This window comes from Aquarana catesbeiana, linkage group LG08 (assembly GCF_042186555.1).
Source record: "Aquarana catesbeiana isolate 2022-GZ linkage group LG08, ASM4218655v1, whole genome shotgun sequence".
Lineage (NCBI taxonomy): Eukaryota > Metazoa > Chordata > Amphibia > Anura > Ranidae > Aquarana > Aquarana catesbeiana.
The window spans coordinates 171,640,817-171,663,819 of record NC_133331.1 but is presented as its reverse complement, the minus strand read 5'-3'; the positions used below and the strand labels follow the sequence as shown (position 1 = coordinate 171,663,819).

The 23,003-nt window shown below is 44.3% G+C and overlaps 1 protein-coding gene across 1 annotated transcript in view; it reads left to right on the top strand.

Moving 5' to 3' along the window:
• SLC29A3 (solute carrier family 29 member 3) overlaps positions 1-18,010 on the top strand; it is a 115,399-nt gene extending 97,389 nt beyond the window's left edge. Inside the window, exon 6 of the mRNA XM_073596704.1 lies at positions 16,959-18,010. Within this exon, the coding sequence (XP_073452805.1) occupies positions 16,959-17,592 (634 nt within the window). The 3' untranslated portion in view covers positions 17,593-18,010. The remainder of the gene's footprint in view (positions 1-16,958) is intronic.
• Positions 18,011-23,003: the final 4,993 nt, after the last annotated feature.

Here is a 23,003-nt window from a genome sequence, read left to right as displayed (position 1 = left end):
TGGGGTTAATATGGCTGTTAGGTACTTTTGTAATAATTATTTTTAATGACATATTAATTCATATTAATTCACCTTATTACTTGCTTGACTCTCTCTCTTCACTCTTCTCAGCCTATGTTTTTTACTTTTTAGTGAGTTGCTGACTTAAGCCAGCCATAGATGGATTGAATCTCAGCGGGTTCAGCAGGGAGCAGCCGAGATTCGATTCATCAATGGGCAGGCTGGTGGTACAACCAATCTGATTTTTTAATGCGATTACTGCCGTCGGCTAGCTGCCAGCGGTAATCATTGTGTTCTGTCAGCAGGGAAGGCTCCCCACCAGCAGAACACAATAGTGATGCGGGAGGGATTCCCCCATCAACACTTGACTGTGTTGATGGTGGAATTGAGTGTTTTTTTTTTCCTGCAACCACGTTGCATCACCTATGGCTTGCCTTAGACTGCAGTTAGTGATATCAGAGTTTGTAACATGCATACTTGCTGAAAACTAGTGGCTTAGTAAGCAGCAAAGCCATAGGATGAGCAGGACATCTATGGATTTAGAAGCTTCATAAAACTGTAAACCTAGGGAAGGTTACCTTTTCCTTCACGTGAGTTAAAATTTCTCTGTAGCCTTTTTTTTTTTTTCTTCAAGATCAAATAGGTTAAAACAGGTTTTTTTTCTTTTCTTTTTTTTCTGCCTGTGGAGAGATTTTCTATCTTTTGAGATGCAACAGGATCTGCAAAGAAATCTCTAAAAGGTGAGATTAGACAGCTGTCTACTGAACAGGTGTCCCTATTGGAAGATTTACTGTCACATATTGTTCGGGTGACAACTCTGGCGTTGTGGATTCCCCACCACATCTTAACTCGATGACCATGTTCACCAGGACAGATATGGAGGGTAAATCTCCATAGTGGGAACACAGGCAGCAGTCAAATGACAGGAGTTCATTACTCTGTCCAAAACTGAAAAACATATATGTTTTGTTATTTGACATTTTAGTTGACAGCTTAGCTTTGATTTATAGCCACTAATTATTCTCTTAAACTACACACCTATAGAATTAAGATTATGACACATATAATGTGTTTGCATTGGCATACTCCATCCAAAACTAAAAGTTTTGGATTGGCATATTCTTTAAGATTACAATGGGGAGAGAGGAAATGGGGAGGGGGGGGGCAGAATGCAGGGGCACTGTGATGGAGGCTGTAATTGCTAGGGGCACGGTAATATAAAGGGGACTGCTCTGTAAAGGGGGCACTGTAATATAAAGGGGGCTGTGATATAAAGCCAACTGCACTGTAAAGGGGGCACAATAATAAAAAAAGAGGACTGCACTGCAATCACATTTTACAGTGCAGTCCTCTTTATATTACAGAGCCCCCTTTACAGTGCAGACAGTCCCCCTTTACAATGCAGTCCCCTTTACAGAGTGGCCCCCCATTACATTAATGTAAAGGAGCACTGTGATGTAAAGGGGACTGCACTGTAAAGGGGGGTAAAGGAAGTGAAGCAGGAACTGAGGACACTGATATAAAGGAGGGACTGTGCTGTAAAGGGGGAATAAAGACAGACTTTGTGAATATCCCATCCCCCACCCGTCCACCAAACAACACCCCCCCCCCCCCCTCCCCCCCGTCCCCGACCCTGGGAAAATTGGCTGCCATGAAACTGGTCCCTGGTGCCACAAAGGTTGGACCGCTGCTTTAAACCTAGCAAAGTAAAACTCTTGCTGCAGCTGCTCATGCACCCCTGAGAATGCTATAGTTTGTCCCAGCCCTTTTTATTGTCTCTCGGACAGCTTGATCTGCATATAAATATGGAGACTATAAAAAGGAAATAATAAAATATGCTATTATTACATGTATACGCCATATATAATTATCAGGCTACAATAGGGTTTCTCAATAGTGAACCTGTGATAAGCTGTTTGTTCTCTTTCACTTCCGTTCCACTGCATGAGTCTTGTTGTTTTTATTAGCAATTAAAAAAAGAGTTTTTTTCCTTATTGTTTGGTATTTCTTATGTATAAAAAATGACCCAGAATAAATTATATAGCAGATCACCTGCAAAATCATTTGTTGACAGCAGGTGGCAGCGCACAGCTGAGTTAGAACAATTCAGTTGCAAAGATTGGGATTTTTTTTGCCTTAGGGTCGGTTCACACATGGGCAACACGACTTTAGCGCGACTTTGCACGGCGGCTTCGACGCGACCTCGACGCGACTTCGACGCAACTCCGACGCGACTTCGGCAAATTACGAGGCGACTTGAAGTCGCCTCCATGACAGGCGACTTCGCCTGTGGCCAATCAGCTCTCTGGGAGGGAGGGGGGGAGGGAGGGGTTTTCCCTGCAAAGTCGCTTGACTTTACAGAGAGATCCGACTTGGAGGCGACTTCCATTGATTTCTATGGTACAGGTCGCCTACCAAGTCGGATCAAAGTAATACAGGGAGTACGCTCTGAAGTCGGAGCGACTTCAGTAGTGTCTATTAAGACACTAGCGTTAACTCCCATCAAAACTATTTCTGGGGCGACTTGGGGCGACTTGAGGGCGTACAAGTCGGATCCCAAGTCGCCCCAGTGTGAACCGAGCCTTAGGGTTTTGCATAAGATAGACTTTTTTTATGCAAACAGCCCCAACAATAGAAATGTACTTTGATGTACATGCATAGCACACAATATGCATGAGAATAATGCCATGTAATGACCTGTAGTATCCAATCAGAAATTAAATCGGCTTACTTTGGTATGATTTAAATGACTGTTACAGTCACAAATACAATACCTAGGGTCAGTTTAGAGAGAGAGTCTTTTAGGATACTGGAGAACTTAGAAGAAACCCATTCATATCCATACACAGGGGAACCTACAAACTCCAAGCAGGTAGAATGGCGTGGGGATTGATCCGGTGGCCCTATTGCTGCAAAAGCTTCAGAGAGTTTTAGCGTGTAGGTTAGATAAATCCCAGGTTATTGAGGCAGCAGCGGTGGCTGCACTATATAGAGAGATGCTGGAGGATACATTCCGTAATATTATTCCTATTTGATTTATTATTTTAGCTATCAGTAATTCCAGTGTTCATCAAACATTCCAACGTAACTCCTCATCCAGCGTTTACAATTCCTTGGCATCACACAGCCACAGTTTTATGTTTTCTATATAAACAGAATTATACCTCTTGAAGTGACTGTGAAATAAAGGTGCCAATAAACCTGTTACCAGCAAAGAAGCTAGGAAACACGTCTCCCACTGCCTGCCACTGAATGTCGCTATGATAAAGAAGTCTTCAGATACTGAACCCTCCCAGAGTGTCCAATACCTGACCCCCTGCTGGGCTTAGTGGTTCCTGCCGCCAACTTCTACGTCACTGTGTTGTCATCTAGGGAAGTATGGGTGGGTAGAAGGAACCACTGGCCGCAGCAGGGGACCAGGAGATTGACAATTCTGGGGGAGAAATGCTGACATAGGACAACAAGAAAACTGTGCTGTGTGGATGTGAACAGGATACTTCTGCTCTTGCTCACTTCGATGGCTTTTATAATCTGGTTTTTGGTTACTCTAGAATACTGCACATTGCACATTATCATTGCCCTACACAGCTTACACTCTTGTTTTACATCCATGTTACAATATGTGTGAACCCGATTAATAAAATCCCATGTAAGCTTTAACTTGCTAATGTAAATTTAAAAGTCATCTTAACCTTTTAAATATTTGGCTTTCTTAAAAAAAAAAGTACTTGGTGGTCCTGCCATTAAAGTGTTACCAAACCCACAATAGAAAACCAGTATTTATATGCAGTAAAGCATCCTTGTTATACTTACTGTGGAACCTAAGGGGTAAATCCTCCACATTGTGTAAAAAGGCTGTTTGATCCTGTCTTCTCTGATCCTCCCCTTCTTCCACTGTCTCCAATCTATCTGCTGATAGAATAGAGCCTTGGGGGCATTCTGCTCATACTCAGTTTGGTGTGTATTGCTAGAGAGTTGTCTTTTTTTTTTTTCTTGGGAGGGTGCATGTGATCATCACAGGGCCAATCAGCACTGTCCAGACAGAGGGTCAGGGGTCCTGCAGCCTCATAAGACAGTCATAGGAAAATGAAAACTACTCCTATAAGCTTTAACCAGACACTAATAAAAGTCACACGATTGCTATATACTGCTTTTGAGAAAAGGTATTCCGCAGTTTATATTTTCTAAAATAATTGCATTTCCATGTTCTGTGTACTGTGGAAGTCCAGATATAATAAATGCAGGGTCCTGGGTTCAGTAACATTTTAAAGTGGATGTAAAGGCACAAGGTTTTTTACCCTCATGTATTTGTATGCATGAATGCAAAAAAACTTCTGTGTGCAGCAATACTCCAACACCCCCTTTCCCCTAATGCTTACCTGAACCCCCTCTGGATCCAGCAATGTCCTAAAGAGCCTTGCCTCTCCGAGGACTCACACTCCCAATTGGCTTTTGGCAGTAGCAGCGGGAGCCATTGATTCCTGCTGCTGTCAGTCACAGTCAGTGCACCAGTCCTGAGACTAAGGAGACTAAGATCCCCATGACTAAGCTCCGAGGGGCGGAGTGAAATGCATTGGGGGCGTGGCCTGGTCAGAGTCCGGGCTGAGATTGCCACTCCGTTCATTGCAGCAGGACACCATAGATATGTGACTTCCAGAGGTCACCCTTCCTTCCTTAAACCTTTGCAGGAGCCAGGACAAGCTCCATCCCGTCAGCACTCTAGCAGCAGCTGCGGATGCCCTGTCTATATACCCCTTCCCAATCTCCCAATCGAGCCTGAGCGGCCCACACACTTTTCCCAGGTTTCAGGAGATCGAGAGGGCGGGGCCAATCTGCAGGTCTGTGTCTGAATGGACACACAGAGCAGCGGCTCCAGTTCGGGTGCCCCAATAGCAAGCTGCTTGCGTGGGGGCACTCAGCAGGAGGGAGAGGCCAGGAGTGCCAAAGTGGCACCGGAGAAGAGGAGGATCGGGGCTGCTCTGTGCAAAATCACTGCACAGAGCAGGTAAGTATAACATGTTTGTTTTTTGTCTTTAATATCAAGTTAAGGTCACCTTCATTTTTATAGGCTGACAGTGCCTTGTCTCAGTCTCCAATATGTGCTGCTGCGTTGCCATCCTGTCCACATGGGCTGTCAATAGCTACTGTTTGAGCATGCATTATACAGGCATTGTCCACTATTGTCACCATCGGAAGCTCACCCCGAGAAATGCCCTGCAGCTATCACCGGAATGTATGCATATGGACATGAAAAGGCTGCAAGAGACCAGCAGCACTGAATTGCAACAATAGATTGAATAAACAATAGATTGAGGTCATCACTTTAGGTGCATTCTCAGGAGTTTGAAGGAGTAGGATCCATCTGTATTAGCCACAGAGGGGGAGGTATATAGGAATTTGATAAGTGAACTACCTGCCTATGTGAATGTAAGTGTTCATTTATTATAATAATTATTATAATAAATCTGTTTTTTATGGAACGCACAATGATGTGTCTTTGTTTTATGGAGCTGTGCTGAGACTATTGCTAAACCTGTGCAGGAGGAGGAACCCTGTGCCTGGAGAAGTCCTTAAGGAGAGAGGACTAACCCCTGTGGGGTATATGGCTTATGTGACCTCCTGTAATTTTAAGAGGTCCTATATTCCAGGTGAGAGCATACCCAATAGGCACGATTGGTGGAAGGGTTTCACTGTGTGGCACACATGCAGGTGTGGGAAGATTACAATAATAGACTGATCAATAATAATCAATAATAGACTGATCAATAAATATACATGTTATACGTGACTTTTGAATCACATCGCTTGCACTTCATTATGCACTATTAGTGATCTATTGCACATGGGTGTTCTGGCATTATTTACTGTATGTATATGTGTGGTCACTATTGATAATATCATATTGGTTTCCTCACATTTTATCACTTTATATTATGCAGTGGGATTGTGTATTTAGGAGCACTTCACCTTATTTATTGATTTGGTATTCAGGCGTGAACTATTATTTTATATATTACAGGTACTTATATAGCACTGTCAATTTACACAGCTCTTTACATTTATATTGTATATTCACAGCAGTCCCTGCCCTCGAGGAGCTTACAATCTAAGGTTTTTAACTCACATTCATACGTTCACATACTAGGGACAATTTAGACAGGAGCCATTTGACCTACCAGCATGTCTTTGGAGTGTGGGAGGAAACAGGAGTACCAGATGAAACCCACCCAAGTCCAGGGAGAACTTGCAAACTCCAGGCAGATGGTGTCATGGTTGGGATTTGAACCGATGACCCTAATGCTGCTAGGCAGATGTACTTTCCACTTAACCACTGTGCTGCCCACTAATAGTGTTTAGCTGTTTTTGGGTGTTAGGCCCCTTTCACACCAGCAGACAGATCGGGTCCGCCTTTTTAGGCGGACCCAATCGGACCACCCATTCTCTATGGGGTAGCGGATGTCAGCGTCCACTGTCACCTGCCAGCATCCGATCCAGGCCTCTAAAAACAGACGAATGGGGGTACGTTTGCCATCTATTCGGCAGATCGGATGACAGTCGGATAGAAACGGACATGCAGTCCCTTTCCATCTGACCACCACATAGAGAACAGCAGACTATGTCCGTGTCCACTCTGCATAGCGGAGCGGACATGGTCCTGTCATCTGCCTGCTCAGCGGGGGTCAGCTTAGAGATCCCCCGCTGAGCAGGCACATTCGCTTGGATGGATTCCGCTCCATCTGAGTGTGGCCTTAGGGTTTCAGAAAGCCCACCCTGAGAAATGACATGAAATGACCACAAAAGTGCTACGGGAAACCAGCAGCACTGAACTGCAACATAGGTTGAGTAAACATGTGAAAAAGGAATTTCTTTTGAAACATATGGCCATTGTTTGATACACATGCTTTAGTAAAAGAAAAAAAAAAAAAATGATGTTATTCACCTAGGCCCCATTCACATCTTGCAATTTGGGATCAAGGCCGAATCACTGCAGTTCCAGCTGCGATTACAAATCGCTGCACAACGCGGTTTTGGGTGAATTTTGTATAATAGCACCCCAAACATGATGCAAATCTGCACGATTAAGGCAAAATGTGAGTTTATAAACACGCTACGCTTATCGCCCAAAAAGGAGCATGAGCTTTTTTTTTGAGTGACACACACGCATAGGGCAGCCCATGAAATGGATGTGCTGCCCTATGTGCAACACACAAAATCGTGATGGGGAATGCTTGTTCCAGCTACGCTAAGTGAATGCAGCCTTAGAGGTTACATCTACTGGAAAGAGGAGTTCTGCCCCCTCACAAAATAATTAAAAGTCAGCAGCTACAAATACTGTAGCTGCTGACTTTTAATATTAAGATACTTGCCTGTCAAAGGATCACGCAAAGCATAGAGCTCTCGGGTGCTGCGGCCGCCTTTCCTTTAAGGAAAACGCGCAGTGGATCCTTGCGGCTTTACAGCCGGTTCCCTAATGTGCATGTGCATGCGCGAAGTGTGCTGCGCCTTGTGAATGGCCCGGTGGAGCCCAGCTTTAAGCATTTTGGGTCAAGTTAAAAACAACACTTAAGAGTCATATACACTACGGTTTTAAAACTGCACTTTTAAATACAACACTGGCACTATTCTTGCAAACGTTCCCTAAACTTAAAAGATTTCTGCAATAAATTATTAAAAATACACAAAATATTCAGTATTATAACAGGCCTAAAATAATGTATAATAAGGAAAAGGATTTATCTCTGTGTTTAAACACAGCAGACAAGCAATGTTGAAAGTGTTGTGTACTATAAAATAAAAGTCCAAGATTATGCACTGTATATCTGATGTCCCACTGTGAATAATGTATGTAGTAAAAAAGTGAACATCCAGACTTTGTGACCTTTGCCATTACAGACAGCTGGAAAGGGACTTGCCTTCTGTAACTAAAGCTTGCTAAATACATCCAATCCGTACATTGCTCGTAGAGGAAATCAGCGGCTGTATTCCACCTCGCTATCCTTAAATGTTTCCCCAGTGGAAAATTAAAATTGAGCCAGTAGAAAAAAATCCAATAGTGTTATATGGTGTGTTTGTTTAAAAAAATAATACAGTCCACATTACTTGCATATAAGCCTGGGTTCACACTGGTAAGACACGACAGTCATACAACTGTGGATGCCACTTTTCCCTGCGACTTAAGTCTGACTTCAATGAACGGGATCCGTCTTTGATCCCGAAAAAAACAGGCCCTTTGTGTCTGGTATAAATCTTTAGGGGAAACTTCACGCTAAATAAAATTGAAAAAAAAAAGAAACGGCATAGAGTTCATCATCCAAGACACTATACTAGTCCCTTCAGTCTGGTATGGATTTTAAGGGGACCAAAAAAAGGCGTGGGATCCCCCCCAAAATCCATACCAGACCCTTACCTGAGCATGCAGCCTGGCAAGGTCAGGAAAGGGGGTGGGGACGAGCGAGTGCCCCCCCTCCTCCTGAACCATACCAGGCCATATTCCCTCAATATGGGGGGGTGGGTGCTTTGGGGCAGGGGGGGGGCCTGCACCCCCACCCCAATGCACCTTGTCCCCATGTTGATGGGGAAAAGGGGCTCTTCCTGACAACCCTGGCCGGTGGTTGTCAGGGTCTGCGGGCGGGGTGCTTATCGGAATCTCAAAGCCCCCTTTTCTTTCTCGAACATCACGGGACACAGAGCCACAGTAATTACTGATGGGTTATATAGGTATCACTGGTGATTGGACACTGGCACACCCTATCAGGAAGTTCAACCCCCTATATAATCCCTCCCCCTTGCAGGGATACCTCAGTTTTTACGCCAGTGTCTTAGGTGATGGACGTGTAAAGATGTCCTGTGCTGAGCTCCAAAGGGAATATCCTAAGATCCTATACTGGGGCAAGCCAGGCGAACCGGATCCATTCAAAGTGTCTTTTCATGGCCGAATTGAATGGTACCCGGGCCTCGTGTCCGAAGAAACGAGGTTTTACCCGTAATGCTTCTCTTTTTAGAGAGTTGGACCCCGCAGATCAGAAAATGGCTTTAAACTTCCTAATTTCTGGCGAGGTGCTTTACGGTCCCAGAACTGTTGGATCCCCCTACTGATGGGGGCCCCAGTCTCTGACGGTTTTTTCAAACGGAGCCCACCGTGAGAGGTGAAGATTGGGTCTGTGTAAACAGCACCCTGCGGCTGGATAAGGTAAGAGGAGATTCCACAGAATTTTTGAGTTCTAGTGGCTTTTCTCCTTTAAGGTAAATGCATGCTATGCCTATTGTGACCACCGGGGGCTGCCAAGAGCACAAACCTGCACATGCTGACTCTGTCTCAGGTGTTGTAATCGCTGATTATGTCCCAGCGTCTCAAGCAGGCTGCAAACAGGTAAGGTGGAAGGGGGGATTTCTCATGTTTGAATGTTCCCCCCCAGGCTAGAGAGGGGCCACAGGGGTCTAGAAAGTGGTTATACCACCCGGGCTCTGCGGCCTAATGGCCACCATCTCTGAAGATAGCCATTCAGGCAGATCTTGTTACCAGCCTCCCTCCTCCCCCCCATCCCCAGCCTTTCTCCAGAAGCATGACAGGAGAGTCGGCAGTGCGGGAAGCACTCGTTTTTTTCAAAACTCGAGGGGGGGGGGGCGGTAGAGGAGGGGGCGGGACGTCAGCACAGAGTGCTTAGACTCCCACTCAGGCCAGCTGCAGGCTATTAAAGGCACTCTGTACAGGTGCACTCAGCCTTCTGAGAGACACAGAGCTGACGGTCGCTTGTAAGGTGGGACACAGGTATTCTCCTAGGCAGCATTTACTGAAGTAACACCAGACTGAGCATTGGGTAGCAAGGCTTTTAGCCAGACTACATCGCTCAGCGGGCAGTGTTCATTTGTATACCTCACACCTTGTTGCTTTGCACTATGGGTAGAAGAAGTTCAAGCACCCCAGGAACCAGAGACACTAGGGGATCTCGTTCAGGTTCTGAGGGCCCCCTGTCGGCAGCATCCTCCCCCCCCTAAAGATGGGCCAGGGACAGCTAGCCGGGGAGAGCCATCGGGATCAGGGGCTACACCTGCCTCTGGCACTTCAGCCCCTGTATATATTACACAAGAGGTTTTTTCCTCAACCATTAATGGTCTAGAGGAAAGATTAATGGCCGTGAGTACGTCTTCACCCAGTGGAAGAAAACGCACTAGGCTTTCCTCTGTTCCCCAAGACCCTCAGACAGAGGAGCTCTGGGATAAAGGAGATGAATCCCTTTCAGAGGATCGGGATGGGACGGATGATTCCTCTTCGGGGGAATCAGGTGGAGAGGGACCCTCTGCGACTTCCCAAGAGGAGAAAGTCTTAGTGCAGATCCTCACTGGATTGGTCCGCTCCACATTTAAGTTGCCCATACCTGAAACTGCTAAGGAATCCTCTTCTGCTTTGGGGTCACTGAAACCTTTCCAAGCAGCACATGCTTTTCCTGTTCATACTTTACTTGAAAAGCTCATTTATTCTGAGCGGGATCACCCAGACAAACGTTTTTTTCCGCCGAGAAGGTTTTCAACACTTTATCCGATGGAAGAAAAGTTTATTAAAATGTGGGGAATACCGGCTATTGATGCCGCCATTTCCTCCGTAAATAATAGCCTGACTTGTCCTGTAGACAATGCTCAGATGCTCAGGGATCCTGTAGATAAGAGGATGGAATCCCTATTGAAGGATGTTTTCTCCTTAGCAGGATCAGTGGCCCAACCTGCAGTAGCAGCGATTGGAGTCTGTCAATACTTAAGAGACCATGTTAAGCAGGTCATCAAAGTATTACCTGAACAGCAGGCCCAGGGGTTTGCTAACCTTCCAGCGGCCTTATGCTTTGTGGTTGACGCCATTAGAGATTCTATCGTGCAAACCTCCCGTCTTTCACTGGGGTTGGTGCATATACACTACCGTTCAAAAGTTTGGGGTCACCCAAACAATTTTGTGTTTTCCATGAAAAGTCACACTTATTCACCACCATACGTTGTGAAATGAATAGAAAATAGAGTCAAGACATTGACAAGGTTAGAAATAATGATTTGTATTTGAAATAACATTGTTTTTACATCAAACTTTGCTTTCATCAAAGAATCCTCCTTTTGCAGCAATTACAGCATTGCACACCTTTGGCATCCGTCCACAACACTTTTTTCCAGTCTTCCTCTGTCCAATGTCTGTGTTCTTTTGCCCATCTTAATCTTTTTCTTTTATTGGCCAGTCTCAGATATGGCTTTTTCTTTGCCACTCTGCCCTGAAGCCCAAAATCCCTCTTCACTGTAGATGTTGACACTGGTGTTTTGCGGGTACTATTTAATGAAGATGCCAGTTGGGGACCTGTGAGGCGTCTGTTTCTCAAACTAGAGACTCTAATGTGCTTATCTTCTTGCTTAGTTGTGCAACGCGGCCTCCCACTTCTTTTTCTACTCTGGTTAGAGCCTGTTTGTGCTGTCCTCTGAAGGGAGTAGTACACACCGTTGTAGGAAATCTTCAATTTCTTTGCAATTTCTCGCATGGAATAGCCTTCATTTCTAAGAACAAGAATAGACTGTCGAGTTTCAGATGAAAGTTCTCTTTTTCTGGCCATTTTGAGCGTTTAATTGACCCCACAAATGTGATGCTCCAGAAACTCAATCTGCTCACAGGAAGGTCAGTTTTGTAGCTTCTGGAAGGAGCTAGACTGTTTTTAGATGTGTGAACATGATTGCACAAGGGTTTGCTAATCATCAATTAGCCTTCTGAGCCAATGAGCAAACACATTGTACCATTAGAACACTGGAGTGATAGTTGCTGGAAATGGGCCTCTATACACCTATGTAGATATTGCACCAAAAACTAGACATTTGCAGTTAGAATAGTCATTTACCACATTAGCAATGTATAGAGTATATTTGTTTAAAGTTAGGACTAGTTTAAAGTTAGCTTCATTTAAAAGTACAGTGCTTTTCCTTCAAAAATAAGGACATTTCAATGTGACCCCAAACTTTTGAACGGTATTGTACGTAGAATCCTATGGTTGAAAAATTGGTCAGCCGAAGCACCATGTAAGAAGCTACTGGCTGGGTTTCCATTTCGTGGTGCAAGGTTGTTTGGAGAGGACTTGGATAACTATATCAAGAGAATCTCTTGTGGGAAAAGCACTCTCTTACCTGTCAAGAAGAAGAGTAAGCGTCCCTCTTTCAAACGGACTCTTTCCCCAGCGCCGGGGGCTTCAGCCTCCAGGCAGTATCGACGGCCGCCTCAATCGGGGTCCAGAGACAAGAGTCAACCCCAGGGACAAAAGAAGTCCTGGGGAAAGAAGCCTACTAGGCAAAACACTAAGACCTCTGCATGAGGGGGCGCCCCCGCTCACTCGAGTGGGGGGAAGACTGCGACAGTTCTCAGAGCTCTAGCACGAGGACTTCCAGGACAGATGGGTAGTCTCCACGGTAACCTTAGGGTACAAGCTGGAGTTTCAGGAATTCCCTTCTCCTCGGTTCCTCAGATCAAATGTTCCCAGAGACCCAGAGAAGAAGCAGTCGCTCCTTCTAGAGTTAGAGCGACTTTTGTCGCAGGAGGTCATTATGATAGTTCCCGCAAAGGACCAGGGATTGGGCTTCTATTCCAACCTTTTTACGGTCCAAAAGCCAAATGGGGATGTCAGGCCCATTTTGGACTTAAGGGATCTGAACCGATTCCTAAGGATTCAATCCTTCCGCATGGAATCAATTCGAACAGTAGTTCCCACCCTGCAGGGAGGAGAATTTCTGGCATCAATAGACATCGGAGATGCATATCTGCATGTGCCCATTTTTCCTGCTCATCAGAAGTTTCTGCGCTTCGAGGTAGGAGGGCGCCATTTCCAGTTTGTGGCTCTGCCTTTCGGGATAGCCACTGCACCTCAAGTGTTCACAAAGATCTTGGCTCCTCCTCTGGCCAGATTAAGGGCTCAGGGTATAGCTGTCATAGCATACCTAGACGACCTGCTCTTGATAGACCGGTCGGTAGCCTCTTTGAATGGAAACTTGAGGACCACGGTCAGGTATCTAGAACACGTGGGTTGGATCCTCAACTTAGAAAAGTCTTTCCTAAAACCAGTAAGAAGACTGGAGTATTTAGGTCTGATTATAGATACAAGCCAGGAGAAAATATTTCTACCCCAGGCAAAGATCACTGCTTTGAGAGAGCTGATTCTGACAGTAAGGACCAAGAAGGGTCCCTCAGTCCGCCTTTGTATGAGGCTACTAGGGAAGATGGTGTCTTCATTCGAAGCAGTTCCCTATGCTCAGTTTCACTCAAGAATGCTGCAACACAGTATTCTGTCGACCTGGAACAAGAAGGTTCAGGCATTAGACTTTCCGATGCACCTGTCGCATGTGGTGCGTCAGAGCCTCAATTGGTGGCTCATACCCGAAAACCTGCAGAAGGGGAAATCCTTTCTACCGGTTACCTGGACGGTGGTAACAACAGATGCCAGTCTGTCAGGTTGGGGAGCAGTTCTGGAACAGGCTGCGGTCCAAGGGGTATGGTCCAAGACAGAGAGGACCTTACCCATCAACATTCTGGAGATCCGGGCGATACAGCTAGCTCTAAAGGCCTGGACTATCAGGCTACAGGGTTGTCCGGTCAGGATCCAGTCCGACAATGCCACAGCAGTGGCTTATGTCAATCATCAGGGAGGCACCCAGAGCCAAGCTGCTCAAAAAGAGGTGAACCAGATCTTAGTCTGGGCAGAGATGCATGTGCCATGCATATCGGCAGTTTTCATCCTGGGAATAGAGAATTGGCAGGCGAACTATCTAAGTCGCCAGCAGTTACTTCCAGGGGAATGGTCTCTGCATCCCAACGTCTTTTGGGCCATATGCCAAAGATGGGGGGTTCCAGATGTAGATCTCTTTGCATCCCGATTCAACAAAAAGATAGACAGATTTGTGGCAAGGACAAAAGATCCTCTTGCATGCGGGACGGATGCGTTGGTGATTCCGTGGCATCGGTTCTCACTGATTTACGCATTCCCGCCTATTCTGCTACTACCATGACTCCTTCGCAGGATCAGGCAGGAAAGGAAGTCGGTACTTCTGGTGGCCCCCGCTTGGCCCAGAAGGACTTGGTATGCAGAAATAGTAAGGATGACGGTAGGTTCCCCGTGGACACTACCGGAACGCCCAGACCTGTTATCTCAAGGTCCAGTGTTCCATCCTGCCTTACAAACTCTAAATTTGACGGTTTGGCTATTGAGACCCACGTTCTGAAGAGTCGTGGGCTCTCAGGTCCTGTCATATCTACCTTGATTAATGCAAGGAAGCCAGCTTCCAGGATGATTTATCATAGAGTCTGGAAGGCTTATATAACCTGGTGTGAATCCAGAGGTTGGCATCCCAGGAAATATGTCATAGGTAGAATCCTTGATTTTCTACAGATGGGATTAGAGATGAAGCTGGCCTTGAGTACCATCAAGGGCCAGGTCTCTGCTTTATCAGTATTATTTCAGCGGCCACTTGCTTCGCATTCTTTGGTCCGAAACTTTATGCAGGGGGTGATGCGTCTTAATCCTCCAGTTAAAGCGCCCCTAAACCCCTGGGACTTGAATTTGGTCCTGGCTGTGTTACAGAAACGGCCTTTTGAACCAATAAGTCAGATTCCTTTGGTCTTGTTGACAAGGAAATTAATTTTTCTGGTGGCCATCTCTTCTGTTAGTAGAGTATCAGAATTAGCAGCTCTTTCCTGTAAGGAGCCTTATTTGATTATACACAAGGATAGAGTGGTACTACGCCCTCATCCTAGTTTTTTACCGAAGGTGGTTTCTGATTTTCATTTAAACCAAGACATTGTTCTACCTTCCTTTTTTCCAGATCCCTGTTCTCCGGAAGAGAGATCATGGCGTTGTTTTCCTGCATCAGATGCGAAATTAAAACGCATGTCAAGCACAGTTGAATCCCTTTAATTGAGCAGTACACATGGCAGTTTAGAGGCAGCATTTGACCGGCTTTTCATTGTGCTGCTTTTTTCTTTTTGAGCCCGTATGGCCCATTCGGCTAGGTTCACACTATTGCAAGTTGCTGCAGGTGCGGGAATCACACCTGTTCCTGCACCCGCAACCACCTGCAGCCAAAATGTGCTGCTCTTTGAAAACTTGCGAGGCTGCCATTCATTCTTAATGGCACCCCCAGGCAATTTCAAAATGGATAATGTTTGCTGGTGTTGGAACTGCAGGAAAATTTTCTGCCCGCTGCGTTTTCAAAATGCATGCACATCAGCCCATTCAAATGATTAGGTCGCAATGCCCATGTGAACGCAAAGCGGCAATAGTGTGAACCTAGTATTAAGGTGCATTTGAACTACAGGCAAATGAGGTCATGCACTGTTTTCCATTTGAACACATCTGTTTGCCTTTGAATGGAAAATGCAGTGTTTGACTAGATCTCCCATCCTCATGAACCCTAAGGGTCTGCCACAGGCCATCGAGCATGCCGCTCCCAGTGCGACATAACCCCTACTGCCAAACGTGTTATTTATAAGGCCAGGTTCACATCTGTGCGAGTGGTTCCCACTGCGGGTCCACACCTGTTCCTGCAGCCGCAACCACCTGCACAGAAAAATGCAGGAGATGTGTGCAGGTGCCATTAATCCTAATGGCACGCTGCATGTACTGGAAATCGCTCACCCTCTGGGAACCACACTACCCTTGCAGTTTCCGTGTGGGCTGCGATTCCAAAAATGGAGCAGGGACCTTTTCCTTGCTTTCAAATGAATGGGCTGCCGTGCCCACGCAAAACACGGCTCACAGAGCTGCATTAGTGTGAACCCAGCCAAAGACTTCCTAAGGGCCAGGTTCTCCTAAATCTATATAAGCCAGCTTTAAAGCACAATGGCATTTTAAAACACCCCCTGCTGATCCGTGTTGTGATTGGGCATAGCACGCATATGGCAGCTGATTTCAGCCAGTGGTTTTGGCTGAAGTCAGCTATTAGGCTGTGTCCAGTCACACACAGAGTTCTGTGTTTACAAAAACACAGAACTCTGTGTACAAGTAATGGCAATCTGGCTGTTTCTTCTCACTGCAAAGCGGGGAAAAAGCAGCCAGATAGCGAAGTAAAAGCAGCACACATTACACACATTAAACATTGTTAGGCACACAGTTAACCCTTTGATTTTTCCTAGATGCTAACCCCTTCCTAACCAGTGTCATTAGTACAGTTAGAACAGTAATATCACTGATCACTGTATTAGTGTCACTAGTGATGTTAGTTAGTCAGTGTACCTCCCAGCCAGCGTCGGCTAGCGCCAGATTGCCCTTTATACTATCACACTCCCACTTTAAGTCACTGATCACCTCCATTACTAGTATAGTGTCATAGCTGTATAAATTCCATTAAATATTCCAAAATTTGTAGATGCTATACCTTTCGCAAAAACCAAACCAATTAATATACACTTATTGGGATTTTTTTTACCAAAGATATGTAGCAGAATACACTTTGGTCTAAATTTATGAAGAAATTCGATTTTTTTTTTTTTTTTATATGTTTTATAACAGAAAGTAGAAAATATTGTGTTTTTTTTTTTTTTTTTCCAACTTTTCGGTCTTTTTTCATTTATATCGCAAAAACCCAGTGGTGATCAAATACCACTAAAAAAAAGATCTATTTGTGGGAAAATATGATAACATTTTACTTTGGGTACATTGTTGCATGACCGCACAATTGCCAGTTAAAATAACACAGTGCTGAATAGCAAAAAATGGCCTGGTCATGAAGGGGGGGGGGTAAAACCTTCCAGAGATCAAGTGGTGAAATTCTGTTGTCTTCATCACTAGATCTACTGATGATTGTACGTGGTTTACAATGTTTATGTATATTTGCTTCTTATTTATGTGACTGCCTCCGACACTGCTAATGCTATCTTTCTTCCTTAATTTGAAAGTTTAGATGCTTTTGATAAAAGCAATGACGTGTTTATTTTGTTTCTGTTTTTTTTTTTTTAGCTATTACATGAATTTACCTAATGAGCCTACAGACAGTTCCATATCTGAAGATCCTGCTGAGATCGTTGACATATCTTCATCAAAGACAAACTCTCCACCGATAATCCCCATCCTGAAGAAAGTCAAAGTGCTGGTCGCTTGCCTATTTTACACCTTCTTCGTCAGCATCATCATCTTCCCCACCATCTCTGCTGGTATTGAGTCTGTTGAGAAATACACTGGTAGCGTTTGGACCAACAAATACTTCACACCCTTGACTTGTTTCCTGGTTTATAACTTTGCTGACTGGAGTGGACGGCAGATCACAACATGGATCCAAGTCCCGGGACCCAACAGCAAAATGCTGCCAACGATGGTTTTCCTCCGAACGTTTTTCATCCCCTTGTTTATGTTTTGTAATTACCAACCTCGGAAACACATTTATGAAGTATTTTTCCAGAGTGACGTCTATCCGATCATCTTTATCACGTTACTGGGATTGAGTAATGGTTATTTAGGGACACTTTCTATGGTTTATGGCCCTAAGGTTGTCCCCAAGGAGTTCTCTGAGGGGACTGCAATAGTGATGTCTTTTTTCCTTGGGTTAGGGTTAGCTATTGGGTCCGCTTTCTCTTCTCTTGTTCATTTAATATAGTTAACAAGCTCAAACTTTTTTTAGTTTTTGTTTTAAATTAGTGTTCATTTTAAAGGGCATTGCGATGACAGAACATTTTCTCAGCAAATGTTTACTTTTTATCCTAAACCTTTTTTATTTTTATTTTTTTTAATATACTGTATGTACCTGCTATTTAAAAAAAGATGCCCAATAATCAATGGGTAGTGGATCTCTTTTCTGAAGTGCTTAGGTTTTTTTTCTATACTTTGTGAGGGGGAAAGTGTTGGGTCTCAGCGCCACAATACAAAAAACAATTTGTTGATTATATACCGTGCTGCACCTAAACTTTGTAGAAACTAATAACAATGCAAAAATATATAAAGGCGCAAAGGAAACATAACAAAAATCAAATATCAAATTAATAATATACAATGTGTATCTGATTAATAAAGTGCACAATAAAATAAACCATCAAAAATATTCATAATAATCAAAATATGTGAACAAATCTTCTCCTGTATGCTCCAACACTGTGAAAATAAAGTGCACACGTGCTTCAGTAAACTTGCTAAAAGTGCTTCACCTGAAGTGATAAAACAAAATGATAACAACAGCGCATTTTGTTATCACTTCGGGTGAAGCACTTTTATCAAGTTTACTGAAGCACGTGTGCACTTTATTTTCAAGGTGTTGGAGCATACACAAGAAAATTTGTTCACATATGATTGTTATGGACATTTTTAATGGTTTATGTTATTGTGCACTTTAATAATCAGATACACATTGTATATAATTATTTGATTTTTGTATTGTTTCCTTTGCGCCCTTTATATATTTTTTCTTTTCTATACTTAAGGGTACTGTACTTAAAGCACACTGTCACATTAGAAAAAATGGAACCTCTTTTTCACTAAACCAAGGGTCTCCAAACTTTATAAACAAATAGCCAGTTTATGGTCCTTCAGACTTTAGGGGGGCCGAACTGTGGCCATTGGAAGTAGAAAAGGTCCCAACATCAGTGGGGACCCATCGTTTGTTTCAGTGGCAGTAATTGTGCCTCATCATAGGTGTCAGTGGGAGGAATTGTCCCCCATTGCTGATGTCACTGGGAAGAATTGTGCCCCATAATTGGTGTCATTGGGCCCCCATTGTTGGTGTCATTGGGAGAAATTGCCCCATCATTGGTATTAGCGGGAGGAATTGTGCCCCTTCAAAACAGCCGCATCTGGCCCCCGGGCCACAGTTTGGAGACCACTGCACTAAACCGTTACTTGAACTCCAGTGTACCTCTTGATGCCCACCAATGTGCCATTTATTCCAAGCACTTTATGTTGCTTTCAGCTTAGGTTGCCCATACCATTCCCATGTTTTTGGCAAAATTATTCCCTGCTCAAAGAATTGCTTTGGGAGCATTGCGATGTTACTGGTTGTGGCTTGGAAATTGCATTCTGAGGGAGACCAGGTAGCTCTTAGCAGAGCTGTAGCTCTCATATTGGCACCAGAAGTGTGCCAATACAAGGTTTTCGCACAAGTTGCACAAGTTTAAAAATTAATTTTATACCTGAAGATTGCATAAAACCCCCAAAACATTATATCTTTTCTGAAAGCAGACACCCTAGAGAGTAAAATAGTAGTAGTTTCCAATATTTTTTGTCACACTATATTACCGCAAAAGTAAAAAAAAATTAAAGTTCATTTTAGGGGGCACAAAAATGCATTAAATTACCCAATTGTTTGGTAAAATATAACAGTCAAGGTTGCACCGAGTAAATAGATACCCAGCATGTCAAACCTTAAAGCGGTGTTCCAGTAATTTTTGTGTTTATTAAAAGTAAGCAGCTATAAAAGTGTAGCTGCTGACTTTTATTAAACAGCCACTCACCTGTGCCACGATCCAGCGGTGCACTCACCCCAGTCATGTTCTCCCCGTGCCCTCCCTCAGTGGGGCTGGCATCTTTACTATGGGCACCCGGCTGTGACAGCTTGCGACTTTACAGCCGGGTACCCACTGCACATGCACGAGCCGCCCTGCGCTCTGTGATTGGTCCTGAAGTCTTCTGGGACTTGTTATATGTCCCAGAAGACTTCGGGAGGGAGGGGGAAGGAGAACTTCCGATTGCGATTGCCTAAGACGACCAGAACGCAAATAAGAGCGGGTACCTGTCAAAATCGGGTACCCACTCCCCTCCCCCTCCTCCCCAAAACCTCAGTTTCACTAACAGGAGCTGGGAAGGAGGCTTTAAAAGCAGAACCTTTCCCTTTTGGGTGGAGCTCCGCTTTAAATTTGCGTGCACCCGTTAAATGGCAGGAGACGTCGGTACCCTATATTTTCCATGGGCAACGCTTCAAAAGCCACCTAGGTCATCAGTTATGAAGGAGGTCCCGAATTATTGCTCTTATTTCGGCGTAAGCGGCAATATGTAACGCGTATCACAATCAAAGTTTTCAGGCGTGGGTGCCCTGCCGCGTGCATTTACGTTTGTACGTGTGTATATGTGGGGGTGGCTCAATTTTTTTTGGGGGGGGGGGGGGGGATTTGTGTGCTTGGGTGTAACTTACATTTTTTACAATTAACAATTTTTTTTTTTAACTTAACTTTTTTTTTTTTCTAGTATATGGGGGACAAAAAGTCTCCTATGTGATGATGCTTTTGGTGGCAGGTTCCCTATATGTCTCCTCTGTGTTCCACTTAATGTAATGCAATGCAGATGGCACTACTGTACATTTTTTGAAGGCCTGGGAAACTGTCAAGGGAGACAGAAGTGACATCACACACATCAGTTCTAGGTCAGCAACAAGAAGGGGAGGAGACCTCACCTCTACGCGGTATGTCGGTCCCGGGGGGGAGGGGGGGGGGGTGTCACACGCGAGCTGCGTGGAAGAATTTGGGTGGCAGCCCAGGTGCCGGGATGCAGTTTTTTGGCAAGCCCTGGGCTGTTGTGCTTGTAAAGGACCCTTAATGCTCACAAATGTTTTTTATTCTTCCCCATACTCTACAAAAGTTTACAAAACATTTTGGCTGGAGTCAGAGTTTCCTCCATTTAGGTAAGAGATGAATGTTGGATACCACTTATATGGCATATTGCTGCAATACACTGTTGTAAACATTAAATCTATTTTAAATATGGATTATTTTTGAAGTATTTTGAGTATGCAACTTTTTTTTAATCCTTGCCTATGTTCCTGTTTAAGCTAGTGCAATGACTGCTGCCTCAGGTGTTCTGTTTCAGGTTGGCTCCTTTCTCTTGCAGTGTTCTACAGAGCCACCCTTGCATACGGCGACTAAAGTTATGCCTCTCTGCATTGTGTGCATCAATAGAAACACACAGCCCTAGAAACATAAGGCACTCCCCTGAACCTTCTTTCTCCTCCCCCTCCCTTTTTCAAGCTAATATACTGACTGAAGAATGTACTGTCCACTGTTAACTCTTTCCCAAGAAGATTGGATGTTGAGAGAAGCAGCGCTAAGAAAGCAGGAGCCAGCAGAATTGAAAGTTGTAAAATGTATCTGCTGGGGTAAGAATGTTAAAACATAGTTTACGGAGGAATGTTTATTTTATTGTTCTAAATTTGTTAAGCTAAAAAACACTTGAGGGTTTAATACTACTTTACCACTTCTGCCCTGAGCCTCGTTTTGAGATTTGTTGTTTACAAGTTGAAATTTGTTTTTTTTTTGCTAGAAAATTACTTAGAATCCCCAAACATTATATATATATTTTGTTTAGACACCCTAAAGAATAAAATGGCGGTCATTGCACTACTTTGTCACACTGTATTTGCACAGCGGTCTTACAAGCGCAATTTTTCTGTAAAAAATACAGGTTTTTGAGTTAAAAATAAGACAACAGTAAAGTCAGCCCAATTTTTTTTCTATAGTGTGAAAGATAATGTTACGCCGAGTAAATTGATACCCAACATGTCACGCTTCATAATTGCGCCGGCTTGTGGAATGGCGCCAAACTTTGGCACTTAAAAATCTCCATTGGCGACATTTAAAAATTTCTACAGGTTACCAGTTTTGAGTTACAGAGGAGGTCTAGTGCACGAATTATTGCTCTCGCTCTAACGATTGCGGCGATACCTCACGTGTGGTTTGAACATTGTTTTCATATGCGGGCGCGACTTACGTATGCATTCGCTTTTGTGCGCGAGCTTTTGTGCGCAAGCTTTTTTTTTTTTTTTTTTTTTTTTTTTTTTATTATTATTTATTTTACCTTTTATTTTTTACACTGACCTTTTTAAAAAAAAATCAGAATGTAAACATCCCTTGTAGTAGAAAAAAAGCATGACAGGACCTCTTAAATATGAGATCTGGGGTCAAAAAGACCTCAGATCTCAAATTTACACTAAAATGGAATTAAAAAAAAAAGAAAAAATTAAATGTCATAATTTTTTTTTTTTTTAATTCCCCTTTAAGAGCATTGGGCGGAAGTGATGTTTGACGTCGCTTCCGCCCTTCAATGCTATGGAGCCGAGCGGGGGGGGCCATCTTTCCCTGACTCGGCATCCAGGCAGTGAGTGGAGCGGACGCAATTGTCTCCACCGCTACCGACGGCTCCGGTAAGTGGCGGAGATGACTGGAGCATGGCGGAAGGAGGGGGGGTGCAGAGACCACTTTTATCTTAAAGAGAAATGCAAATACCTGAAAATACCGGGGTTATGGCAGCTAGCTCGGGTTCCTCTTCTGTGCTCCTGGCCCCTTCCTTCCTGTCAAGTGCCCCCACAGCAAACAGCTTGCTATGGGGTGCCCAAGCTGAGCCGCAGCTCCATGTGTCCATTCAGACACAGAGCCACGGTTCGGCCCCACCCCCTCTCTTTCCTGATTGGCTAACTAACTTTGACAGCAGCGGGAGCCAATGGTGCTGCTGCAGTGTCTCAGCCAATCAGGAGGGAGCTGAGGCAACTCGTGTACATCCCTGGACAGAGATGGGGCTCAGGTAAGTATTAAAGGGGCTGAGGGGGACTGCTACACACACAGAAGTTTTTTAACTTAATGCATAGAATGCATTAAGATAAAAAACCTTCTACCTTTACAACCACATTTAAGCTTTTATAAATGAAAGGACTGGAATGCTGTGGTGTAAAGACAGACATAATTAACCACTCTGCTCAGAAATTTGGAGTAGAATTCTCCTTTAATTAAATATATCTTATTTTTAAGATACAGTTTAACCCTTTCCCGCTGAGCGTACGCAGATGTGCGTACTCAGCTTTCGGGGGTCATATGCCTGCAGCTGCGGGCATTATCCCGGTACCATTTTGTAGAGCGGGTGATCAGCTATCCATGTATAACAACCGATGCGACTAAAAGCCGCTCGGCTGTTATACCGGAGAAGCGAGAGGGGACGTCCCACCGCTCTTACCGGGCCTCCAGATCCACCGGGAGGCCCGATCACCAGTCCGCCGCCTCCAGCGGCTGCTGAAGTCTGGAACGAAGCTGTGGGCAGCTT